This window comes from Micropterus dolomieu, linkage group LG11, assembly GCF_021292245.1.
Source record: "Micropterus dolomieu isolate WLL.071019.BEF.003 ecotype Adirondacks linkage group LG11, ASM2129224v1, whole genome shotgun sequence".
Taxonomy (NCBI): domain Eukaryota; kingdom Metazoa; phylum Chordata; class Actinopteri; order Centrarchiformes; family Centrarchidae; genus Micropterus; species Micropterus dolomieu.
In genome coordinates, this window is record NC_060160.1 from 10,181,575 (window position 1) to 10,204,520 (window position 22,946).

Sequence of the window (22,946 nt, forward strand, 5' to 3'; positions counted from 1 at the left end):
ATTAGTAGCATCTAATTGGATGAGTCGGTACCTAACCGCTCACCCAAATTTCAAAAAAATTAATAAAAATACAATATTTTCTCACTTTCTGCTGCCCACCCGGCTGTGGCTCAGGAGGTATAGCCGGTTGTCCACTAATCAGAATATTGGCGATTCAATCCGCAGCTTTTCCAGTCTGTATGTTGAAGTGTCTTTGGGCAAAATACTGAAACCTACATTGCTCCCAATGGCTGTGTAACGGTGGTGTATGGATGTTAATTTCTTTTTCTGATGAGCAGTTGGCATCTTACCCTTGGCCATTAGTGTATGAATGGGTCAATATGATGTATGGTAACAGCGTGTTGAGTGGTTTAAAGACTAGAAATGTGCTATACAAGTACAGATGATTTATCATGGCATTTTGTTTGTGGTGCTCACAACCTTGAAACATTAAGTGTGATCAGCTCTCTTTTTTGTCCAGTGTCCTTGTTAGTCTGGATAATCCCCATAACATGTCTTAATAGAGATCTGGGTAGAAACTAATTTAGTTACATGAAGACTACTAACACCGAGATGTAGTTCCCGAATGATACTGGATTTTTGAAGCCAATATTTTTTGAGGGTTACAAACCAATAATAAAGATCCCCAATTTATTTCTCCTGCTTTAACCTTTCATTCTTTCTCATTGACCTTTTTGAATTCACCTGTTCACACTTTATTGAAGGACTGCACTCTTTCACTCTTTCACTTTCACATGGGGTGGCAGTTCTGATTGAACAACTTGTGTCTTTTTCCCTGATTATGTTGACAAATGCAACCTTTAAGTTTGAAGAAATAAAATGTTGTTCAGAGGATTTTCAAGGTTCCCCAATGATGATACTAAATGTACCTTTTGAACCTCCTACTTTACAAATCTGATTAAATATTGGCTGATATTCATTTTTTTAAATAAACAAAAATTACAAATTATTTAACAGTGACATTGTTTTTTAATCAATTCAGATGTTCACATTTCTGTACTGCAATTTCTTGTTGGTTCACTCGCTGTACACACCGATATTGACAGTAATATAAACCTGGCATATTCATCAGTCTAGTTCTAGCAAGTTGCGTGGAATATCCAGTGTAACTAGACACTTTCTTGAAAAAGATGTTGATTTTTTTATTTGAGCGCCAGAATACATATCTCAAAACAGGACAAATGAAACCAAAACTATCTCCATGGTTACATACTAGTGGGGGTACATGGGAAAATGTTTTGTAATATGGCTTCAGGGACCCTTTATAACTGATGTTGGCATGGTACTGTCACAACACCCCACATAATACCTCTAGCAAGAGGGGGGAAAATATTCACAGCTGATCTAACCAGTGTAATAACTTTGAAACTACCTCTGACGTGGCCTCACAGCCCCATTACTTTGGCAGTAAAGAGTCCCACAACCGTCAGCAGCAGGTCCAGACATGAAAAGAACTCGGCACAAAAGGACTCCTTTGCATTTCTTCCCACCCCCCTTCTGTTGAAGTAAGCACTCATAGACAACATGCTGGCTAATATTTATGGAGAAAAACTACACACAAACTAGCTGAAAGAAGTGATTACATTGTGGGGAGTTTCACAATAGGTTACACATGTTATTAAGAAGGAAGGAAAGGCCCTATGAAGATTTAGTTCAGTTCATGTCAGACTTGCAGTGAAATTGTGGCTCCACAAGAATTTGAGGTACGAGGAAGCTGAAAAAAAAGTTGGTGGTTTATGGGATGAATGTCTCAGTAACGCCTCCATTCGACTCTGTCCTTGGCATTTGGCCAATTTCCCTTTAGGTGAAATTTGTCTGTGCAATCCAGAAAAATTTTTTCCAGCTCAAAAAATTTTGCTGTAACGTCACAGAAAGGCAGTGGTAACATTCTTGAAAAGCTACACAATTTTAGATACAGTAGTTAAACATAATAAAAATGTTAGCACTTTACATAATCATGTATATAGTTAAAAGCAGTCCATCATTACACATGCACATCTTCTAAAGACAGTAAAATGTAGAGACATCTGCGAGAGAACAATGGCAGAAGTCTCAAGGACAGGCAGATATAATCTAGCTCCAGTGTAGGTAAAACAAAAGTCTTTTCTGACTGCACTAAGCAACAAAGTGGGAAACATTCAGCCTCTAAGGTTTAGTCATTCCACTCAAGGACAGAAAGTAATCTTTGGGCTGTATTTTTGAAATCTGCAGATCTCTTTTGCAGTCTTTGCTCACTTTAACTTACAGCATAAATTCTCCCCCACAAATCTGAAACTTTTATACACTCTGTGTGTGTGTGTGTGTGTGTGTATATATATATATATATATATATATATAATATGGCATTGCACACTTGTGTACGCTTGTACACAAACACGCTGCAAATCAATCACACATTTTCATGAACACACACACCCTTACTAAAAGACACAGACGATGGAGCTTCTGTTCCAACAGGTTTTGGGAATCTCTTGGAGTTTTTATGGCTGTACAATTTTTTTGGAAGCCATCAGAGTGGAGCAGGTCTAGTCTGGATTTCCAGGTAGTGGTTACTGCAGGTTGTTTTGTTTTTCTGTACAAGTCACAGGTCCTTTTGGTTTGCTGTTAGAGTGTAGGCCCAGGATGGTAAAAGTAGCTGCTGCTGCATAGAGCTCATACAGGTCCAGAGTAATTGTAATGGTTTCCGTGCTGCGAGTCAGGAGGCTGCTGGCTTGGTTTGCGTTCAAGGCGTTCACTCTCAGCTGTGTCTTGTTGTGTGCTGAGAGGGGAGCGCTCCTTGAAGAAGTCAGACACATATCGGACCTTAAAGGACACAAGAAGAGTGAAGAAAAAAAAATAAAAAATGTGCTTGTTGTTATGTTGCTTACTGTATTGGCCAACAGCTTTCAAAAGGGGACTGATGGAAGTTAATTGATATACACTAGAAACTTCTACGCTGTTTGATAATTTTCCATCTTGTGTTAACCTTGTTAACTCATGTATCATGGAACTCACAAATACAAGTATTGCACTTGGTTGGTTGTTGTGGGGCAACTTCCTGCTGATTAATTAATTAGTTAGGTGCATATATATATAAAAAAAAAAAAAAATAATAAATCATTTTTTGAGCTGCACGTAAAAACATACCTTTATTCCCACCTCAAGATAAATTTTTAAAGATTTTTTAGACTTTCAGTTTTTTGCCCTCATATCGCTATAGTAATAAACATCCTGCAACCCCAGGGGCTTTAAAACAACCGCAACCTTTTCAACAAATTTCAATATTGAAATCTGTCTCTTTCTGTACAAAGAAACACACTGTTGAACTCACAGTGAGCACGGCGATGAGAGCTCCCTGCAGTAGCCCCAGCAGTACATCACTCCAGTGATGTTTGTAGTCAGACACGCGCGTGTATCCGACATACAGAGAAAACGCCACCAGGAAGAACTGGATGGTTGGTCGAACCAGTCGTGTCCACTTGCCCTGCATCCGGGCTTGGATGTAGAGCTGCACACACACAAACACATTCTTGTTTAAAATGAACTGGTGCCTGAATTAAAACTGTATCTGTAGAATCTGAGCCAGTCCAGTGTTAACAGTTTTTTGTATATCTCATATGCTTTATATTTTTCATGAGCTTCCTTTTCTCATTGGAAACCATATTTTATTGTTCAAAAAGACATTTCAGTTTTGGTATGTACAAAAACCCCTTTTAGGTTTGTTTTTTAAAAACATTTAAATCAACTGAAACTGAACCACAAACTCACATGAAACTAGCCAAAAAGGTATTTACCCTAAAATAAACCTTCCAAATCCCAAATTTACCTACATTTAACAAAACAAAGAATTATGTATCATATGAGAAATATTTCAAATTATTTGTTTTTATAAAAAATAATGTCTCATCTCTCTCTCTTTCATTTAAAATGTCATCATAAAAATTATGAGTTATGAGAATATACAGTCTTGTATTAATTCTCCTGATGGAGAAGATGTCTTTTGGCCCAGTACTCCACAGAAAGGTCAGAGGTCGGGCTCGGGTACAGAACAGGGCTGTATATAAAAGTGGCTTGCAGTATCTCACTCCTGAACACTCCAACAGGGATTAAACTGTTGAATGTGTCATCTTTCGGCCATTGTGCAGTGTGTAGTATTACAACAATGAAGGTTTTCAAACAGCAGCCGTGTGTCTGTTGACCAAGCCCCTCCTGTTCAGTCTTTGGTAAACAGTCATTTCACAGCCACAGAAATTCTCACACAACAACAACACTCACCGACAGAAAGAGCATGCAGTACATCCCAAAGGATGAGTGGCCGGAGTAGAACGACAACCTGAGGTGCAAAACAGCAAGAGAACACAATTAATGTACAAATCCACTCATTTTTTTATCTGTGATTTTCAATAAATATGATAAAGTGACGAAGAGTAAGGATTAGAGTCAGACTCAATTATTGTCCACCTGCAATTTGACCCATATAGTACGTTTTAAATGGATTACATATTTCTAACTGAACCAATAAACCAACCTAAATGATTCCAACTGGACATTTTGATTTCATTATATTTTATTTTACAATGGTCCAAACCCAGCCATACTGACAAAACTAAATGTGTTTAATGCTGAACAATTACTCTGTCGATTGAAAAGTTGAGGCTGGTTCTTAAATTTGAAGATTTGCTTTTTTTTTTTTTTTCCTATATCATGCCACTGTAGATTGAAAGTTTTTGGGAACTGACCGTGAGTCAAAATAAGCAATTTTAATACTTCACTTTGGGCACTCGTGACAGACTTGTCATTACATTATTAGAAAAATTTTATCAACATAAAGCAATAAATATCATAACCAAGCCAGTTGATGTTCACTGTTCTGCTGCAACAGTGAGATTAAGTTCAGAAAGTAAGTATGGAAAATAAAATAAAAACATCATAATCTATTTTAAGACTTGCAGATAATCACATTTCCTCATGATATCTACTCTCATGTCAGTTTCAATCCAAAATTCTTTTATACATCAAGCAAATAGTTTTTTGATTTCCAGCTCCTAAAATGAGAGGATTTGCTGCTTTTACGTGGTTTACAGAATTCATCCATCCATCCATCGTCAACCGCTTATCCTGCATACAGGGTCGCGGGGGGGTTTACAGAATTGAAAATTTTAATTTAGGGGGGTTTCAGACTGTCAAACAAACTTGTGATTAACTAGATAATATAAATATATCAAGTTATATAACATAAAATGTCAGATTTTCCCACTTATTTCTGGGTTCATTTTAATGACTTAAAGTGGTTATCAGTTGAAATATCAGAAACTTGAAACATGTCACTGTGTTTAAAAGCTGTACCTCCTATAATAATAATAATAATAATAATAATAATTTATTAAGGACAGTGAGAGAGTGTTGAGTAACTCCACCTGGATTCAGTCACATTGCGATGGTTGCCTGTGCAGTTGATCTGCAGCATGTATCCATTGCAGGTGACCGGGGCGCACACAGCTAAGAAGTTCGGACGGGGACGACCTATGGTGAACTTGGCCAGGTCGGTCAGTGATTGGCTGACAGCTCCTCCAAACAGGAAGGTGCCCACCACCTTATAAAGAGCTGACAGGTACTGGTTGAACTGGGAGTTTGAGCGCAGACGCTTTGTGTGCACAAGATAGGCCTCTCCAGTGGTGATCTGTGGAGTGGATAGAAGAGGCATAATGACGAGTATTTGGTAATGGTCTGTAGAGGAAAATAATCTTTTTTATCAATGTGTACACTGCTCAGAGGGACACAATGTTCAGGACTCACAATGACGATGGAGCAGATGATGGTAACAGCAGCCATGGTTCCATGGGAGATGGTGTCTCTCCTGTATGGATAGCTGATGCTCTCATCATTGCAGTAGATTCCTCTTTGGTATGGACTGAACATCAGCGTCAGGATGGCTGAGGGCAAAGCCGCTGGAGGAACAAGAGACGACAGTCTGTCCTCTGTATTATGAGCACAAAATCCACTCTATGGCTAAAGAAAGTATGAAATTAAAATACAATGGCCTAATCAGATCAATCAGATTCCCACTACATTTGTTATTCAATCTTTAAAAATGTTGATATATTTTCAATCTGCACCTCGACCTAGACCTCTTTCAAATTCAGTTAGTTATAAACTATCAGGGATGTGTGTACCAGGTACTGTATGATGAAACATTTTAAAATGACCTATATTACAATGAAAAGTTTCCTGGATCTGCATCTTTTCCCATCAAATTTAAATTTGTTTGTGAGGTTACTGAGATATCCTACGAACAAAAAGAAACAAACCACAAATAAAACACACTACAGATAATATCACAAGAAAATAGCTTACACAGAAAGCACAAGCATAACCAAAAATAAAACAATGCAGTTAAAATGTATCTGCAATAACAGCACAAACGCAAATTAGAGGTAACTGTAAACAGGACTTGTGTTAGTGTGATCAGTGCTACTAGAGATCGTTTTCTATTTAAAGTAGAAGACTTCAGAGTTGAGCAACTGTAATTGAGGCATTGAAACAGTATAGTCTTTGGGAGCCACACGGTGTTGTTAAGAGCTGAAGAGCAGCTTCAAACCTTCAGCTGTGTGTTGACAAGTGAGGTGCAGCTCAGGAAACAGCTAAGAACACACTGGTGGACTCACCTTTGGCTTTGGGCAGAAGGCCCGACTCTGCCAAGTAAATGAATTTGTCATCAGTAGAGCTCAGTGGCAACAATTTCACCTCTATGGGGGGAACCACATGTTTCCATGGATATACGCAGGACAGGACAGCCATAACCTTTGACATTGGAGCACCGTTTACACAGTGAAGGGCCTGGGAGCTGAGGATTGAACTAGGACACACACTGGCTTACATACAAAGATGTGCACCACTGCATGCAGAAAGGCTCATACACACATATAAAAAAGGGGGCCTATAACCTACAGAGGTTTTTAAAGGCTGTAATGACAATGTTTGCGTGGGTACGACAGACAGACATTTTGGTTTTTCAGCTTTGCTGCAAGTGCAAACAAAAGACACACTTAAGAGTGACACAGCAGAAGCACATAAACCTGTCTCTTAAATCTGAGTGGGGACAATAGTCCAATCTACAACGCTGATGTCATGAACCCTCTAAAGTAAGACTCTTAAATTGTTTTCCTGTTTTCAAGAACTCCGAGGTGGAAGAAGTAGGGGAGACCAGGCATGGTTGTAACGTGGGGAGAGTTTTAACAACACCAATTCCACCAATTAGAGATAAGATAGGAGTCATGAGATCATTTCAGTATTTTCCTACGTCCTTCCCAATCAGGTATGGTGGCTGTCAAGGCAGGAAATAGTTACATTCAGCATATTTAGAGAAAATATTGCAGATAAAACATCATGGGGATTATATTTTGTTTTATTAATCTTAATCTGCAAAGAAATTAGTAACTAAAGTTATCAAAATAAAAGTAAAAAGTTAAATATTTGCCTCTGAGATGTAGTGGAGTCAAAGTATAAAGTAGCACAAAGTGGCAATACTCAAGTACAAGTACCTCAGAATTGTACTTGTAAATGTACTTGTGAGTAATGGAAGTAGTTTGTTAGGGTAATGCCATCAGACTCTCTGCTAACAGATTGCTTCCTTCCTGCAGAGTGTGTAACTGTCGCTCTGACAGGCAGAACTAAATGAAACCACATGAAGACACACAGACACACAAACACAGAAAGGAAAACAAGTTCCAGACAGGTAATTTTAGGAAGGTAATTCCAACACGATGTCATGTGTACTAATGTGGATGTCTACAGGTCAGGCGTGTGAGGTCATAGACGCCGTGGCAGCCCGTCAGGTGTGAACATTTACAGCAAGTGTTTTCTCTTCTCTGCTTCCTGCTACATGCAAGATAATTACACTGAAAGTATTAATAAACTTTGCTGAATGGTGAATGCAGACTCTCGAAGGAGGACATTTGATAATGGACATACAAAGGAAAGAAAGAGCTCAAGAAAGTACCCAAAACACAAAAAGTGAAGGGCTTTCTTGCATGAAAAGAAAGACTCAATCACCTCTTAAACTCTTGATTTTACCTTTACATGTCGTGTCAGACTTCAAATGAAAAAAACAAACAGTCCGTCTCTTAATACTTTCTGATAAACATACGGCCCCAAGCCCATTGTTGCCCACTGCTGAACAGGTGGACCTTTGAAAACTAGCTGTTTATCACCACACACAGAGCTTTGGCAACTTCACAAAAATGTGTTGAACTGAAAATTCCAGAAAAATCTGAGTAGCTGACACACAGCACAAACATAAAAAACATCGTAATGAAGGAATATATCACACAGTGTGGCTCATTTATGTGTTCTTAATATTTTTTTGGACAACAATGGAGCTCTATGGAGTAATAAGGTAAATCAGGTTTTTTCTACACTGCTCAAATTATTGTTGGTTTTAGGCTTTTTTATTGGGATTTGTTGACAATAAGAAAAATAAAAACAATCACCAGATGTGTCCTTTAACATGTTCAAGAGCTACAAAGCTTCATAACAAGGAACAAAGCTTGTGCACTTTAATCCTCCACTCTATATGGGTCCGAGAATGGAGACCGAATTTAAAGGATATCTGTTGAAAAACATCCTTATATCTAGGAAAACATGAACTACTGTTATATAATCCTAATATGTACCGAAATATTTAAGAAAAAAGTCCATAAAAAAACTAAAAAAGTTTATCAAATCTGTGAGGCATTTAAGAGAAAGTGCCTGAAAATATTAAAATAATTAAGCACACAAGGAATTCTGGGAGGATCATATAAATCATAAGCTGTTTGTGAAGTAACTAGTTTTTCTGGCCAGTTGGGGGCAGCAGAAACAAGTTGTGGACACTACATGGATATGTCATCACTTTTTATGTTGCTTTGGCAAACTTGTTGGAAAACAGGTGCCTATTTACATATCCAACAGATACAGAGCAGAATTATCATTCATTTGTAGTCCACCTGATGAATATGAACTCTGAGGGAAGTACTGTGTGATTTTGCTGCTAAATGCTCCTCTATATTCACCAGTTAGTTGCAAACTATTTGGTGCTGAGCAAGCAGCGTACACTGGGTTCTTACAGCTTTTCCAGTGACAACAGCTTCCTGCTGCAGCCAAAAATGATGCTCTGAGATCAGTGAGAATGAAGTGAAGTAGCAGACAGCTAAACAATGAGCTCAAACTCGCTACAAAGCTGCAGATTCAGATGATAATACACTATAGGATCATCACTACGACGCCTTTCACCTCATAGATTGTTTTCACATTGTCATTTGATTTGATACTATAAAAATATATATTGAATATAGCCGCTTCAAACATCTTCACAGCTTTGTGTATTCCCTGGTGTGTTGCTCTGTATGCGCTAAAGAGTGCTCTCTCTATATTTACAATATTAGCAACACCTGTGCAATGAAATGCAGTCCAATTAAAAAAAAAAAAAAACTAACTACAAGACAGGCCATATTTAATGGTGTTGTTGTGCTAAAAATGCATTATATTTTACAGTTGTCTTTGTTATTGTGTGCATACATGTTGCTTTGCATGTCTCTTTAAGCACCTATCAGTTTGCCCCACCCAGTAGTTTGCCACTACACACTGCCTGAGAAACACACACACACACACACACACACACACACACACACACACACACACACACACACAGGCAGGCTGCCTAATGTAAAATTTGTTCCATTTTCTGAACAAGTGCCACTAATGATCTTTGATGACAAGCAGTTTCCTCATTAAAGAGAATTTATTTATATTAAAAGGAAGCCCTTCCTTTACTCGTCACATCTCGAGAGTTGATTATTCCAGCAGGTCAAGCATACGCTCAGCGTCTCTTTGATGTGAGGCCCAACCATTGTTTATTCTGCAGGGTGCAAGGATAACATTTAGATAAGAGACTGTGTGTTTGACACAAGTCTCTGGAGGGTACACACTGCCAGGGTGGAGATGTGAGTGGACAGAGTTGGGCAATGGCCATCAAAACACACACACACACACACACACACACACACACACACTCAACAGAATTAGTGAGGAAGTCAATTCCCCTTCGTATCAAACATGCTCCACCAGTCTCTGGGAGCGGAGTCCATGGGAGTTGCTATTATCTGAGTGGGACTGACTTGACTGTTTTTATCTGCTTTATTATTTCAGAAGGCCTGGTATGTTTTTAAAAGCCTGTACCGGTGGGGCGGCCGAGAGGTTAGGTTGAGCTGAGGGGAGAGATGTTCATTTCCCCAATTTACTCCCAAAAAAAATTAAAAAAACAAGACTGCAGTCTTTCCTTTCCTTTCAAGAGGTGAACTTACTCAAACTCTCCTTTATCAAGCTGTTCATGTAGCAGAACCAAAAAGAGAATTTCACTGCTTGCCATAAACTAAGACATGCTATCATGTATGAAAATGTCTTTGCTTTTTCTAGATATCTTTTGCGTAACTATTTGTTCTGTGTATTAGTTTGTGTGCATGCTTTACCCATGTTTTGCGATATGAATACATAATGAAGCTCACCATTGTGAGATGCATTACTGGGAAATAACTGTATTGTAATGAGTGTACTTAAAGGAACAATTTGACAGTTTGAAGAAGACTGATCCTCTCACTCTCAAGTCTGTATGGTAATTACAGAGCTGGAGTCAGGACGTGGTTAGCCTGGCTTAGCTTAAAGACTAAAGGCAAGGCAAACATCTAGACTGGCTCTGTCTTAAGCACAGAAATACACTTAGCAACATCTCTATTGCCATCTGCTTTACATTAAGTATATTTTTTGTTTAAAGATAAACATGTATGTATAAATCTGCCCAGGACTATCTGTTTTCAGTAACTAGTTGTTTTCATTCCATTTACTGTAGTACTATGTCTTAATTCTATTATTTACTTGAATTTTATGGTATACAACAAAAATGTTCATTCCAGTAATAAAAAGGTGATTAGTAGTGGAAACCAGTATTCCCCATCTCTCATGCCTTTTAAGCAGAAGCTGAACCCGAAAGACAATTAACCTAGCTTAGACTGGAAGCAGGGGGAAACAGCTAGCCTTGTCGTGTTACATTGTTGTCTTATTTGTTTAACCTGTTTTTGGTGAACAACAGTCAGGTGCAGTGACATTCCCGAGTGGGGTTGCCATGCCATGTCAACTTTTTTTCCACTTCAAAAAGGAAACCCAGCACACCGCAGGTACGAGTGACAGTGAACTAAAATCTTACAATGCTTACAATATCCTCACTTATTTAAATAATGTCATCAGTCTGTGGATGATAAATCAAATTCATTCCACCAGTTGACAGTGCCTCATACCACACAACAACTTCTGTAGTCAGAGGTCACCAAGTATTCTAGAGCAAAATACAGCACACAACAGCCGACCATCAAAACACTCAAACACAGACCCACACAATGCTGAACCAGAACCAAAGACACAACCATAAAATACAGGCTGCATTATCATCTCTAATTCTTAATTCTTATCTTTTTAAGTTTAAAGTTTCAACTTAATCTTTTTTATTAAATGTATCCTTTCCTCTTGCTTGTGTTTAATGTGAATACAATGTTCAACAAAGCAGCAGTCATACATTGTTGGGGAATTGTTGGATCTCTTCCCTGCTCTATATAAAAAGTGCAATGAAATGACTTTTGTTATGAATTGGCTCTACTGAAAACATTTGAAATAACAAATCTGAATTTTAACATTTATCTCGGCAGGTAAAACATATGACTGTTTATTGTAAAAATACTATATTTAAATTAAATAATAAACTCTATATTGATGTCAAAATGTATCTCTAGAATAACTAATCCTCTATTTCACTGCTCATGCCTAAGCACCAACGTTAGCTGACAATTAGATAAAATATGGATATAGTGGTAATGAAATTATATGATGGGCTATCAGCTAGCTAACATCAGGTGGCTCATTTAAAGTAAAAGAAATGCTAATTATGAAACTCTGAAGGTAGGAAAGTTAAGTGTATTAAAGCAGCTAGATAGCTAACTACCGACATTACCTTACAGTATCTCCACCAGCGTGTGGCGGACTGGACTGGAGCATGAATGTGGGTAGACAATGACAACTAAAGTCAAAGTTAGGAAACGGTATGGTCCATTTGTGCGGTATCTGAAATCATATTTTAAGATTCTTGAATACAGTATAAGGCATGAATATGGGAAATATATGTAATAATTGCAATAATAATTGGGGTTTTTTTGGGGGGGGGGAAAGGGCAAGCCTTAATTAGGGGTTCAGACCCCCCCAATCCCCCCCCGTAATTCGGACATTATGCTAAGATAGGCTAATCTAGCTCTGTACTAAATTAAAAGAATCATATTGATCCTTTTCTACCTCTCTGGAAGAAAGTGAATAAGTATGTTTCCCAAAATGAACACTCTTCAGGCACTTATACAAAACTTAGTTACTGCTTGCTTTGCAGATTTGGAGATTTTACTTTGAACATGAGGTTTAAAAAAAAGTTAGTCTTGTATCTCCAAAATATCAACATTTCAGGAACTTTAAAAAACAGCTTTATTGCACCTTAGTGACAAAATACATTTTTGACATGATGGCTGAGTTTTAGAGGATATTCTCAACCTCAACCTTTCCTTTCTTATAACATGCTTGCTTCCTTCCTCCCTAACTTTTTTTGGTACATTTTACTCCCGATGCCTGTTGTATAACTAGGTACAACTTTGCCTTGGTATTTTTACTCACAGTAAAGCATTTGGTTCCTTTGGTGGACTGCTTGTATCATCCTACGCTGACATTTTACATGTGGCTGTTGAGTTTTTTTCTCTCCTTCTCTCTAAGAGCTGCAAACAATGTGGAAACTAGTTTCAACCACTCTTTCAAAAGAGGCACACACAAAGGCTCTGCTACGTTTTTGTCTTCTGTAACAAAACGTCCTTAGGAGAGATAAAAAAAAAAAAGGAAGAAGGGAAAGTATTGTTTTACGCTTTCACAATCTCCTCTAGCAAGAGCGCACCCCTGATTCCACTTTGAGAAAATAAACATGATGGAATTTGGGATCAGACACAAGTACAACTTCCCCTTTACCGCTAACCCAGCGGGAAGTGGGAAGTGTTCCTGTTATTCAGCCCCCAAGATGAGCAGCTCAGCCCCATGAATAACTGAGACTTCATCAGGAAACAGAAACATTTAACAGTGTTGTAGGTGAACATTTGTTTGAGGCCTGCATGTCAATTCTCAACAGAAGGCCGTGAGATATGTGCATCTGCTCGGCGACCTCGCAGTTTATTAGCTAACGGGGAGTCATGACCGGTGTTCCACATCACACTGAGGTGCCCAGAAAACCAGTATTTTACTTGTGAAGATCCTTCTTTGCTTTATTTTGACTATATCTTTAGTTTTAGACACTCATTGCTGTGGGATTTCTGCACTACATCTTCCAGTTATACTGTATGTATTGTTCATGTTTTTGGAAGGTTAATCAGCTACTAAATATAGGAAAACTGTTGTTGGAAAGAAAGTGCATCATTTCCTGTGAGACCAGATTTTTTTCCGGGGAAAGTCCTACACAACGCTGAATGGCACAAATCTAAATCTTGGTTTACCAAAAAAGTGAAACACCTGTATCAAAAAGTTTGAATGTCACTACTTTAACCCCTTCAGTTTTGAATTTGTACACCCATAAAACATTGTTTAAAAGGTATTCATGATTTTTCTGCCATGTATGTGCTAACTATGCACATGGGTAGGCCTACAATGTGCTATTTTTACTCACCTTAAGTTGTTTTAAACCTGTCATAGGTGATTTATGGGCACTTTGCGCCAGCAGAAACAAACTATAAAACACCACATTGACATGGTTTCATCTTAAAAAGTTGATAAAAGTGAACAAACACCTATTGCAGATATAGAGCAACATTTGGATTTGTTTCCACCTGACAAATGTTAGTTACACTTTCACATTCTTTTTAACTCCATTTTGGTCTCCAATAACTCCTGATGTAAATATCTCAACTATGTTCACCAGCTAGTTAACTTTGTCTGTCTGCTTTTTGGTGCTGAGCAGGTAGCCTATCTTTAAGTGGATCCATTGAGATTAACGTTCCATTTGGACAAGATCTGTGTTCTCTAGATTTAAGAAATCTAGAAATTAAATTTTAACATAATTTATTATGTTACTATATTTCCAGTTCAAGAAAGTATGGTCTGCATGTATATAAATGAACAGAAACCTCTCTACTTCCTTGTCTGGCCTTGTGTCATGCATTACTCTTTTACCTGCCAACTTATACTGTATGTCAAAACACTGTCACTGCCTGAGACCAAAGAATATGTGATGTCCAATTACAATGGACAGTGAAGGGGTTAAACAGTAATACTACACACTCTTTGTGTTGGATTGCATCCCTGTGCAACTGAATTGTCTTGCCAAGGAGGAGATAGTAAACAGTATACCTCATGTGCCAAATGTGTTGAACAGCAAATTTCAGCGACATTGTTGGTGTGAATCCAGATGCCGTCATTTTTTATGGTTTCTCAACATTGTGACTCAGTTTCCCAAAAAGTTCTACTTCTCATTAAAGTACTGTGCTTGAATGAGAAATAATCTGGCTCACTTTGTGATTAATGCAGGTTCTACAATAAACACTTTCTATTATTAATGTAGATTTAATAAGGATTGCGTGATTGTAGTTTGCATCATGTTCAAGCTGTCGATAATTAAAAACAATACATCCTACAGACTTCTGAAGTTCATATCTTACTGAAGTGTGAACAGTGAAAAACTAACTTTGACCTTTAATCAAAGAAAACAGAAATAATTCTTCCTCTCACATGAAACCACAACAGCAGTGACAAGACCTTCTGAAACCCCTGTGGACAATAAATTTAACTACACACACACACACACACACACACACTATGGGTACAGTAACAACACATTGCTGTGTTTTACAGGAAGCTAGCCCACAGAAATACACACATACATGGGGCCACTTCATTGACATAATGCATTGTCTGGCCCTTTACCCCAACCTCATTGTCACCTGACCCCTAAAACCAAGTCTTAACCCCCCAAAAGTCTCTACCTCATTTTTTGTCCCGACAGTGACATGAGTACATCACTTAGTGTGCAGTAAAGTCCCCACCGGGATAAAAAAAAAAACATGAAACACACACACACACACACACTCTATCTGCTTCTGCCAAATATGTGTCAAAGTCAAGTGGGAAGTGTTTACTTCTGCTCCCTGACATTTCTGTGTGAAAATCAGAGGAGTGTGTGTGTGTGTGTGTGTGTGTGTGTGTGTGTGTGTGTGTGTGTGTGTGTCTCAATGAAATGGTTGGAAGAGCATCTCACACATGTCACAAAATGTTAAAATGGCACATCTAACATTTTGCAGCTATTGTCAGTGTCACTGCACCTCAACAGTTATGTTACAAAACACTTCAGTTCAATCCTAAATCTTGTAATGAATTATAAAAGAGTGAGGATGTATTCATAACTACATAAGCAAAAAAACCCTCTCATTTCCTTAATGCTGATTCTCACATAGTTTATTTTATGTCATCAATTACCAGTGCCAAATGACTCTATACATACTTTTACAACTTCTTTGATATTTCATTAATGATTGAATTTATTTTTAAAGCAAAAAATAGAATCATTTTATTAATCTATGATAGTACATTGTATGCAATATGTTTGGGTTTTGGACCATTGGTTTTACAAACCAAGACATTTTATCACCTTGGACCTTGTGATGGGCGTTTTACTATTTCCTGACCCTCTATATGGACAAAGCATTTAATTAAATCATGCAACACTTTCCATGATAGGTATTCTTACTATGCAACAGTAGATTTATATAAAAGATTCACACTAATAACATGTACAAATTTAAAACAACTGTTATTCTTCACTGTCATTTACCACTTATTTTCCCCTTTTATTTACTCTGGTTCCCATTAACAGACACTGTCTCATCCAACTTTCTCCTGCACCAACAACCTGTTTTAGCCAGAAATACATGAAATAAAGAAGCACGTTGCTTTTAAAATGCCTTATTTTATCATCAACACGTATAATCCAGAAAATTAACTAATAACATTAACATTATGTGAAACATAACTTCTTAATGCTAAAATAAATAATTAATGCTTAAAGGCAAAGTGAGGACATTGAGATAAACAGTGCTATTGCAGATTTTCCTACTGATCAGGATATAACTGTTAACACTGAGTTGTATATGTATATATGTTAAAGTGAGTTGTTCAAAGCTCACAAAATAGGTAGTGAACTGTCAAAAATCATTTGACTGACATGTGATTTTTCAGATTGACCGGTAGTTGCTTTTAAGTTTAAGAGGTTGCTGACCTGCACCTCTGAGTTTGTTTCCTGACACCGAACATGGGAAAAAAATTTAGCTGTGAACACATTATATGGTTCCTTTTATCCTGCCCATTAACCACATGAGTGCTACAAATGAAGTGAAATTACTGGAACCATCAATGGTAAATCCAATTTGTCTGAACATGCTACTCCATGTGAGAGTTACTGGCATCATTATTAAACAAACACTCCGGAGCAGATATGGCGCCTTAACTGAATCAAAACGGAACTACCACAGTCATAGAGATTAATTAAATAGTGATTGTGAAACGAATATAGTGACCTCTGTGTAGTTGAAAAGTGCAGCACCAGCTGGGCTCGGTCTTGCTGACAGGCAGCCGGAAAGACTGCAGCTCTTCAGTGTCTCATAATGTACAAACACCATTAAAACTGAGACAAACCCTGATTAAAACAGTGTCAAAGCTGAAAGCAATGAGTTCAGACTGTTTCTTCAGATGGATTTATTTGTTCAGCTTTGTGAAGTAAACAACTGAGAACAGAAGGTTTTTTATAATGAATAATGATTGTTAAAAGAATACATATGCTTTTTCGCTTTTATTCCACTACCACTGACATCTCTGTTAGCTAAATATGAAGCTACAGTCAAGAAAAGGTTAGCTTAGTTTAGCACAAAGACCAGAAAGAGCTGCAAACCTGCCAGCCTTATGTACCGGATTATTTCTTGGCCAGAGAGCAGAGAAAGTGGTTTCCCTGATTCCAGTCTAACTGCTGGCTACCAGCTTACAACTCCCGGAAAACCATGTGTTATCACACTTTTTTGTAAGAATTAAATTACATTTAATTTGTTAATTAGTGGAATTTATAGATTTTGTTACTTTCAGGAAGAGCTTGGCTAGCTGTTTCCCTCTTATCCCAGTCTTTATGCTAAACTAAGCTAAGCTAACCAGCTTAAGTCACATTTCCACCAAAGGAACTATACCCCGGACTAGGACTCACTGAGTTTCCGATGAAGGGACCAAGGTCTAAATTTAGTTCTAGGGTAAGGTGACCAGATTTCTGAAACGAAAACCACAGACATTTTTGGTTTGGTGGTCAGTATGTCATTAAAAAATATGTTATTATGAAATAGAAAAGGGGGACAATTTCGGTTTTACAATCTGTCAAATATAACTCTTCTGAATGAATGATGCATTTTGAGGCAGAAACTACCTTTCAGTTAATAAGTAGAGGCTGCAATTACTTTCTGGCAAGTAGAATACTGCACTTTACGTGTGTGTTTGGCCATTTAAAAGGTATTTCAACAGGTAAAAAGGACTGGATTGGTTGGTACACAGCATGTTAAATAATGCAGAGTCATAAGGATAATTGCAAAAGAGATCTTGTCTTTATTTTATATATAACGGAGCAGTAAGTCATGTTAATTATAGGCTACATTCGTTTTCCAAATATGAACAAGGATATTAGACATAGGCCTGCCAAACACATAATCTATCAGCACCTACAGGCTTCAATTACTGCCAATAATCACGTAAATGTCATGCTTGGTTACGATAAACTGCAAACACTTCACTTCACTTTTGTGAACACAATTGTGATTATTCTATTAAAAGAAACGTTAAAAGTAGGCCTATCACAAAGACATATCTTAGCTATTACCACGGACAAGTGATGTTTATTAGCATGTTATGTCTGTTTGATTCAGATAAAAGCAGCTGCAGACGTAAAGAGACTGGGCGGTACAGCTTTAACATGCTGCACGTGGACAGCAATCAGTTTTCAGCGATCACTTTTTCGGCACTACACCTGTACGCTCTGCTGTCCAGTCTTTCCAGCCACGTAAAATCTGATTTCAGGTCTGTTACCTTATACAGTCTATGAATAACACACAGTTAAAAACGGGGACATTTCCGGGGACAGCTCCAGATGGGGACAGGCCACCAAAACTGGGGACTGGCCCCGGAAAATGGGGACGTCTGGTCACCCTATTCTAGGGTATAGTTTATCATTATATTCCAATCAAACCTGACATTCATTTATAAATTAATATAAAAAAAAAACGAGAGTGGTATCAATCTTCTTATTGAACTCTCCCCTAAAAAAGAAAAGAAGCTTATTTTCCAAACGCTTCCTTTAAACAGGAAACATTAACTTGTATACTGTTGTCTTGTGAAAGTAAATGTATATAATCTGGACAGAGTTCAGATACACTGCGTGTAAGAAAAGATGTAGGCTGGGGGAAAAGTGAAACAATATGAACAGAGTGCCCTGTTCTCATAAAATTTCATTTTAACAATCTTGATGATGCGAAATGTAACAATTATAGAGTACAACAGACTGTCTGCTGGTTGGCATATGTCTGTATAAAAGTGAGGTCTGGGAGTGCAGTACAGTGTCTTTGTGTGTGTGTGTGTGTGTGTGTGTGTGTGTGTGTGTGTGTGTGTGTTTGTGTGTGTGTGTGTGTGTGTGTACGTTTGCAAGTTGTGCTGTATCTACTGTGTGTAGTGGTAACAAATAATGGCAGGATGGACGTTTGGCTGTAGAGGGGAAGAGGGAGAAATAAAACACTAAGCTGAATCACAGATCTGTTACAATCTGGATACTCAGCACATTCCAGTTGTATCTCTCTCCCTCCCTCCCTCCCTCACATGCATGCACGCACGAACACACACACTTTTTTAAATGAGGGGGGATCAAACTTGATGATAGTTGACCTTCCAGACACGCACATCACAGCAGATCATTGTTATCTACATGAGAACAAACAAAAGGCAACAAGGGAGTAAAAAAAATGAAGATACAAAAATTAAAAGATCAGATATGGAGATGTATTTGTATAGCCTCGTTATTGTAAACCTGGTTATGAAAACTTAATGTAAAAGCAGGCAAAGCACAAACATGTTGCGATTAAAATGTCAGAAAGGATGGTTTCGGCTTCTCAAATGTTAAGATTTGGTGCTTTTCCTTGTCGTAAATTATAGTAAACTGAATATCTCTGAATATCTAGCAAGTAATAAGAATACATAATCAAAACACAGAGTGATCCATACATTATATTGCTATACGTATTCATATTCAGGTGTATTTCTTTTCAAAACCACATTCTTTAAGATCATTAATACTGATTTTCATATGCTAACTTTGTCTATAAAAAAGTACATTATAAGCTCACTCGCCACCACGACAGCAGATTTGATCTCTCAGCCACCTCTAAGTAACTCATACAAATTGATTCAGAGCATAACATCTAAAAACTAGTGCTTTCACTTTTTAAATAGTGATGACTAACTTTCACCTCTGACTGGCACTTTCACACCCCTGACGCACCATGATTGCGAGATGAAAAAAAACATGAACTCTACAGCTTCGTCTGCCTAAGAAGTGGAATCTTTAGTTGACAAGACAATAATCATGTAATCGTGTATATGTAATAAAAAAGCTGTGCTCTTAAATGTTGAACAACCACTCAATTTTAAAAGTTCTTTCTGTGTGGTTGCATTTATCCAAACAGGGGAAAGACTGTCTCTTTGACTCTCCTGGCCAACTAGGGAAAAACGTGGCAAATGTTTTTATTAAATCAGCTTAATAACATGTCCATGAAATCCTCATCGGTCCTCACCCTTGTGCCAGTCATTCCCCAGCAAGTTTTTTTACCAATACTTTCTTTCATCGAGTTCTTCCCTAAAAGCCAGTGGTTGAGGAATTATTTAGCCTTCTTTACCCTAGACTTAAGTAAACGTACTAATGCCAAACTGTAAGAATACTCTGTAAGTAAAATTCCTGTAATCAGGAAAATGTACTTAATCACTTGGCCCCTGTGACTGTTATACTATATTCTTTTATTACATTATAGTAACTCTTATTACTCATACATTAAATGTAAAAAGCAGCTGCTGGATGAAGTGGAGCTCATTTTGAATATCTCTACTTAGGACTGCAAGTAATGATTATTTTCATTATGGATTAATCTGCTGATTACTCTCTCAATTAATCAGTTGTTTGGTTTGTAAAAATTACTGAGAAATACTCATCACAATAAACCAGAACCCAAAGTGACACCTACACGATGCATGCACACACACACGCACACACACACACACACACACCCCAACGTGGCACTATCTTTGTGGAGACCCGTCATTGACATAATGCATTACACCTTGCCCCTTAACCATCAACAACTACATGAGTAACCTAAACCCTAACCCAATCTAACCTGAAAACCAAGTCTTGACCCTCAAAAAGCCATTTAAACTTGTGTAGTCTAGCATTTTGGTCCCCAAAGCCGTCTGATCCCACAAGTATAGTGGAACCCAGTTTTTTGGACCCCACTAATGAAGTAAGTCCACGAGCCCACACACACACACACACGTTTCTTGTTGCCTTAGGGATTTCACTGCAGGCAAGTTCTAGTTTAACCCCATATAGCACCCTTAAAACATCTACAGAAAATGAACTCAGTGAAAAAGGAGCATCCCTGACACCCTCCCCTTTTTTTATCATCTCAAATACAGTCTGTCAGCCTGGTGGTGACAGAAATGTGAGCAGATGTGCACAAGCAGGTGGAAAATGTCAATTCTGTTAATGTGTTCTTGAGTCCAGAGAAAGGCACATTTTCTTCCCTATACAGCATTCACACATACACACCAGAATCCACACGTGGTCTCCAATTTCCAGAATCAGGATTTTAACTGTCACAGAAAGAGAGATTCAATGGCAATGATCTTTGCTCTTTCTCCTAATGCTAAGTTTAAAAAGAAAAACGGCCATGGGACAAAGGAAGTAAGATACACAAAAAGCATGAATTATTCATGAAAGAAACAAAGAGACAGCCAGAGATGTGCGCACACATGTAACGAAAATGAACTTCTGTGGTGACTTTCACACAACAAACACACAGCCTGTGGGCTGTCAAAACATGAGGAATTCAAATTGGCTTCAGCAACTCAGCACTTACACACCAGATAGTGAGATAAGATAGGAAGTGCTCTATCTGAACCCAAATGATTTCAGGGAAGATCAACTAAAGTCCCAGCAGCATTGGGAAATACTCTGTTTTGGCTTGTTTGAACAAGATATAGAGTCCAATGATGACTTGTAATGTTTAATTGTACTACTGACTGTACAATCACTGCCTATGAGTCTTCTATGCATCTGTGTTTGAATCAGAATATTTGGCAAGTTGCGTTATGTTAATGAAGATCGTGCATTTTTAAACAGGTGTCAGTGACTTCTTCTAAACTTATTCAAGACCCACTAAATTAAGTAACATGTGGATTGACTGTTATAAATCTAATAAAGCTTGTGTGTGTGTGTGTGTGTTGGGCAATCCAATGCGTCACCGTCAATAAAAGTTGTTTTTCCCCCTTATCACTGGAATTCTCTATCTGATTCAGAATTACAAGTTAAGGCACAACAGATGCGTTCGAAAGAAAGTCATAATATTTTCAGCCATATTGTCAGGAGGAGAGGAGAACAAGGGTAGTCACTCACCGAGAAAGACGCAAAGAACATCCACCACGATCAGAATCAGCTTCTTTCTTTGCTCTGTCATGTTTACTCCGATGCCGCTTCACTTTCATAAATAAATCGTGGTTTTTTAAAGAAAGCAGAGGGCAGAGTTGCAGTCTAAGAAACACCTGGAGTTACTATTGGAAAAGTGCTATCAGGACAAGTAGACCTGCTTGTTCTTCCGGCTCCGCGCCTCTGTGTATGATTACCTGCCCGCCCTCCAGTCAGTCTGTCTGTACACTGCTCTTTCAGGTGAGCAGGAGGAGTCCTGTCTTTTTATGCATGAGGGACACGTCTGTCTGCACAAACAGCGATCTGAAAGGATTTGTTTTCCCGAAATCCCTGCTTTCTCTCTATTTTCCCTTTCTCTGCCTTGCCCTCTGGATTTATGTAATAAAATCCAAGCGGTGAAATGAACCACGTGGGTAAATTTTCTGGTAAAGGCATGGCACATCCGTCTCAAAAACTTAATATAGTAGGCCTGTGACAGTATTTTAACAGAGGTCTCAGACTAGTAGGGAAAACTAACATTGACAGACGACAGTTTGATTCACTGGGGACAAAAAGTTTGTAAGGCTGCTAACACAACTGATTTGGGATTAAAGTATTTACCAAACTTTTCAGATATCACTTTGTTTGTGTCCACATTATGGAAGCCTTTTCTGACCAAGAAAAGAAAACAGATCAGGGTATGGATAATAACTGTGCTGTTATGGCTGTAACGTGGTGTGTTTTTCTGCCTCAAATTTGAACTTAAAAAACAAATTTTGACCAATTCATGATTCTGACTTAATATTTCACAGTTTTGACTTTTAAATTCAAGACATAAAAAGTCATGAGTTTGACTTAAATGCATGTAATAAGTTTGAAAAAGCCCAAAGTCCACCCCAAAGGTACTATCTCTCACAGAAAACACTGCTCCTGAATTGCCCAGCTGGATTGTATTGCAGCTTTACTTCTGTAACACCTGTGACATACCCAGACAGAAAAAAACATACCTCAAAACCCCTTGTGGAAGTTGTGCAATGTTTCAAGTAAACATGTCGTTCAATCCAAAAAATGTTGCAAACAGTTACAAACCATTTTGAGATTGAACTTGCCCCTGGTTTCTGGTTTG

At 38.0% G+C, this 22,946-nt stretch overlaps 1 protein-coding gene across 1 annotated transcript; it reads right to left on the reverse strand.

Moving 5' to 3' along the window:
- Positions 1 to 1,525: 1,525 nt before the first annotated feature.
- plpp2a (phospholipid phosphatase 2a) lies at positions 1,526 to 22,131 on the reverse strand. Its single transcript, XM_046063402.1, has 6 exons — positions 21,812 to 22,131; positions 5,776 to 5,927; positions 5,397 to 5,659; positions 4,255 to 4,312; positions 3,311 to 3,487; positions 1,526 to 2,802 (listed from the first exon to the last, which is right to left on the reverse strand). The coding sequence occupies exons 1-6, from the start codon at positions 21,870 to 21,872 to the stop codon at positions 2,653 to 2,655; spliced, it is 861 nt and encodes a 286-aa protein (XP_045919358.1). The 5' UTR covers positions 21,873 to 22,131; the 3' UTR covers positions 1,526 to 2,652.
- Between the last annotated feature and the right edge of the window lie 815 nt (positions 22,132 to 22,946).

What these genes read in the sequence shown, in the direction of transcription:
- plpp2a (XM_046063402.1), bottom strand. Translation starts at nt 21,872, where the DNA reads ATGACAGAGCAAAGAAAGAAGCTGATTCTGATCGTGGTGGATGTTCTT. An exon ending in TCATCTGCTCCATCGTCATT is followed by an intron (nt 5,660 to 5,775) that starts GTGAGTCCTGAA and finishes TCCACTCCACAG; the next exon opens with ATCACCACTGGAGAGGCCTA. An exon ending in CGCAATGTGACTGAATCCAG is followed by an intron (nt 4,313 to 5,396) that starts GTGGAGTTACTC and finishes TTTGCACCTCAG; the next exon opens with GTTGTCGTTCTACTCCGGCC.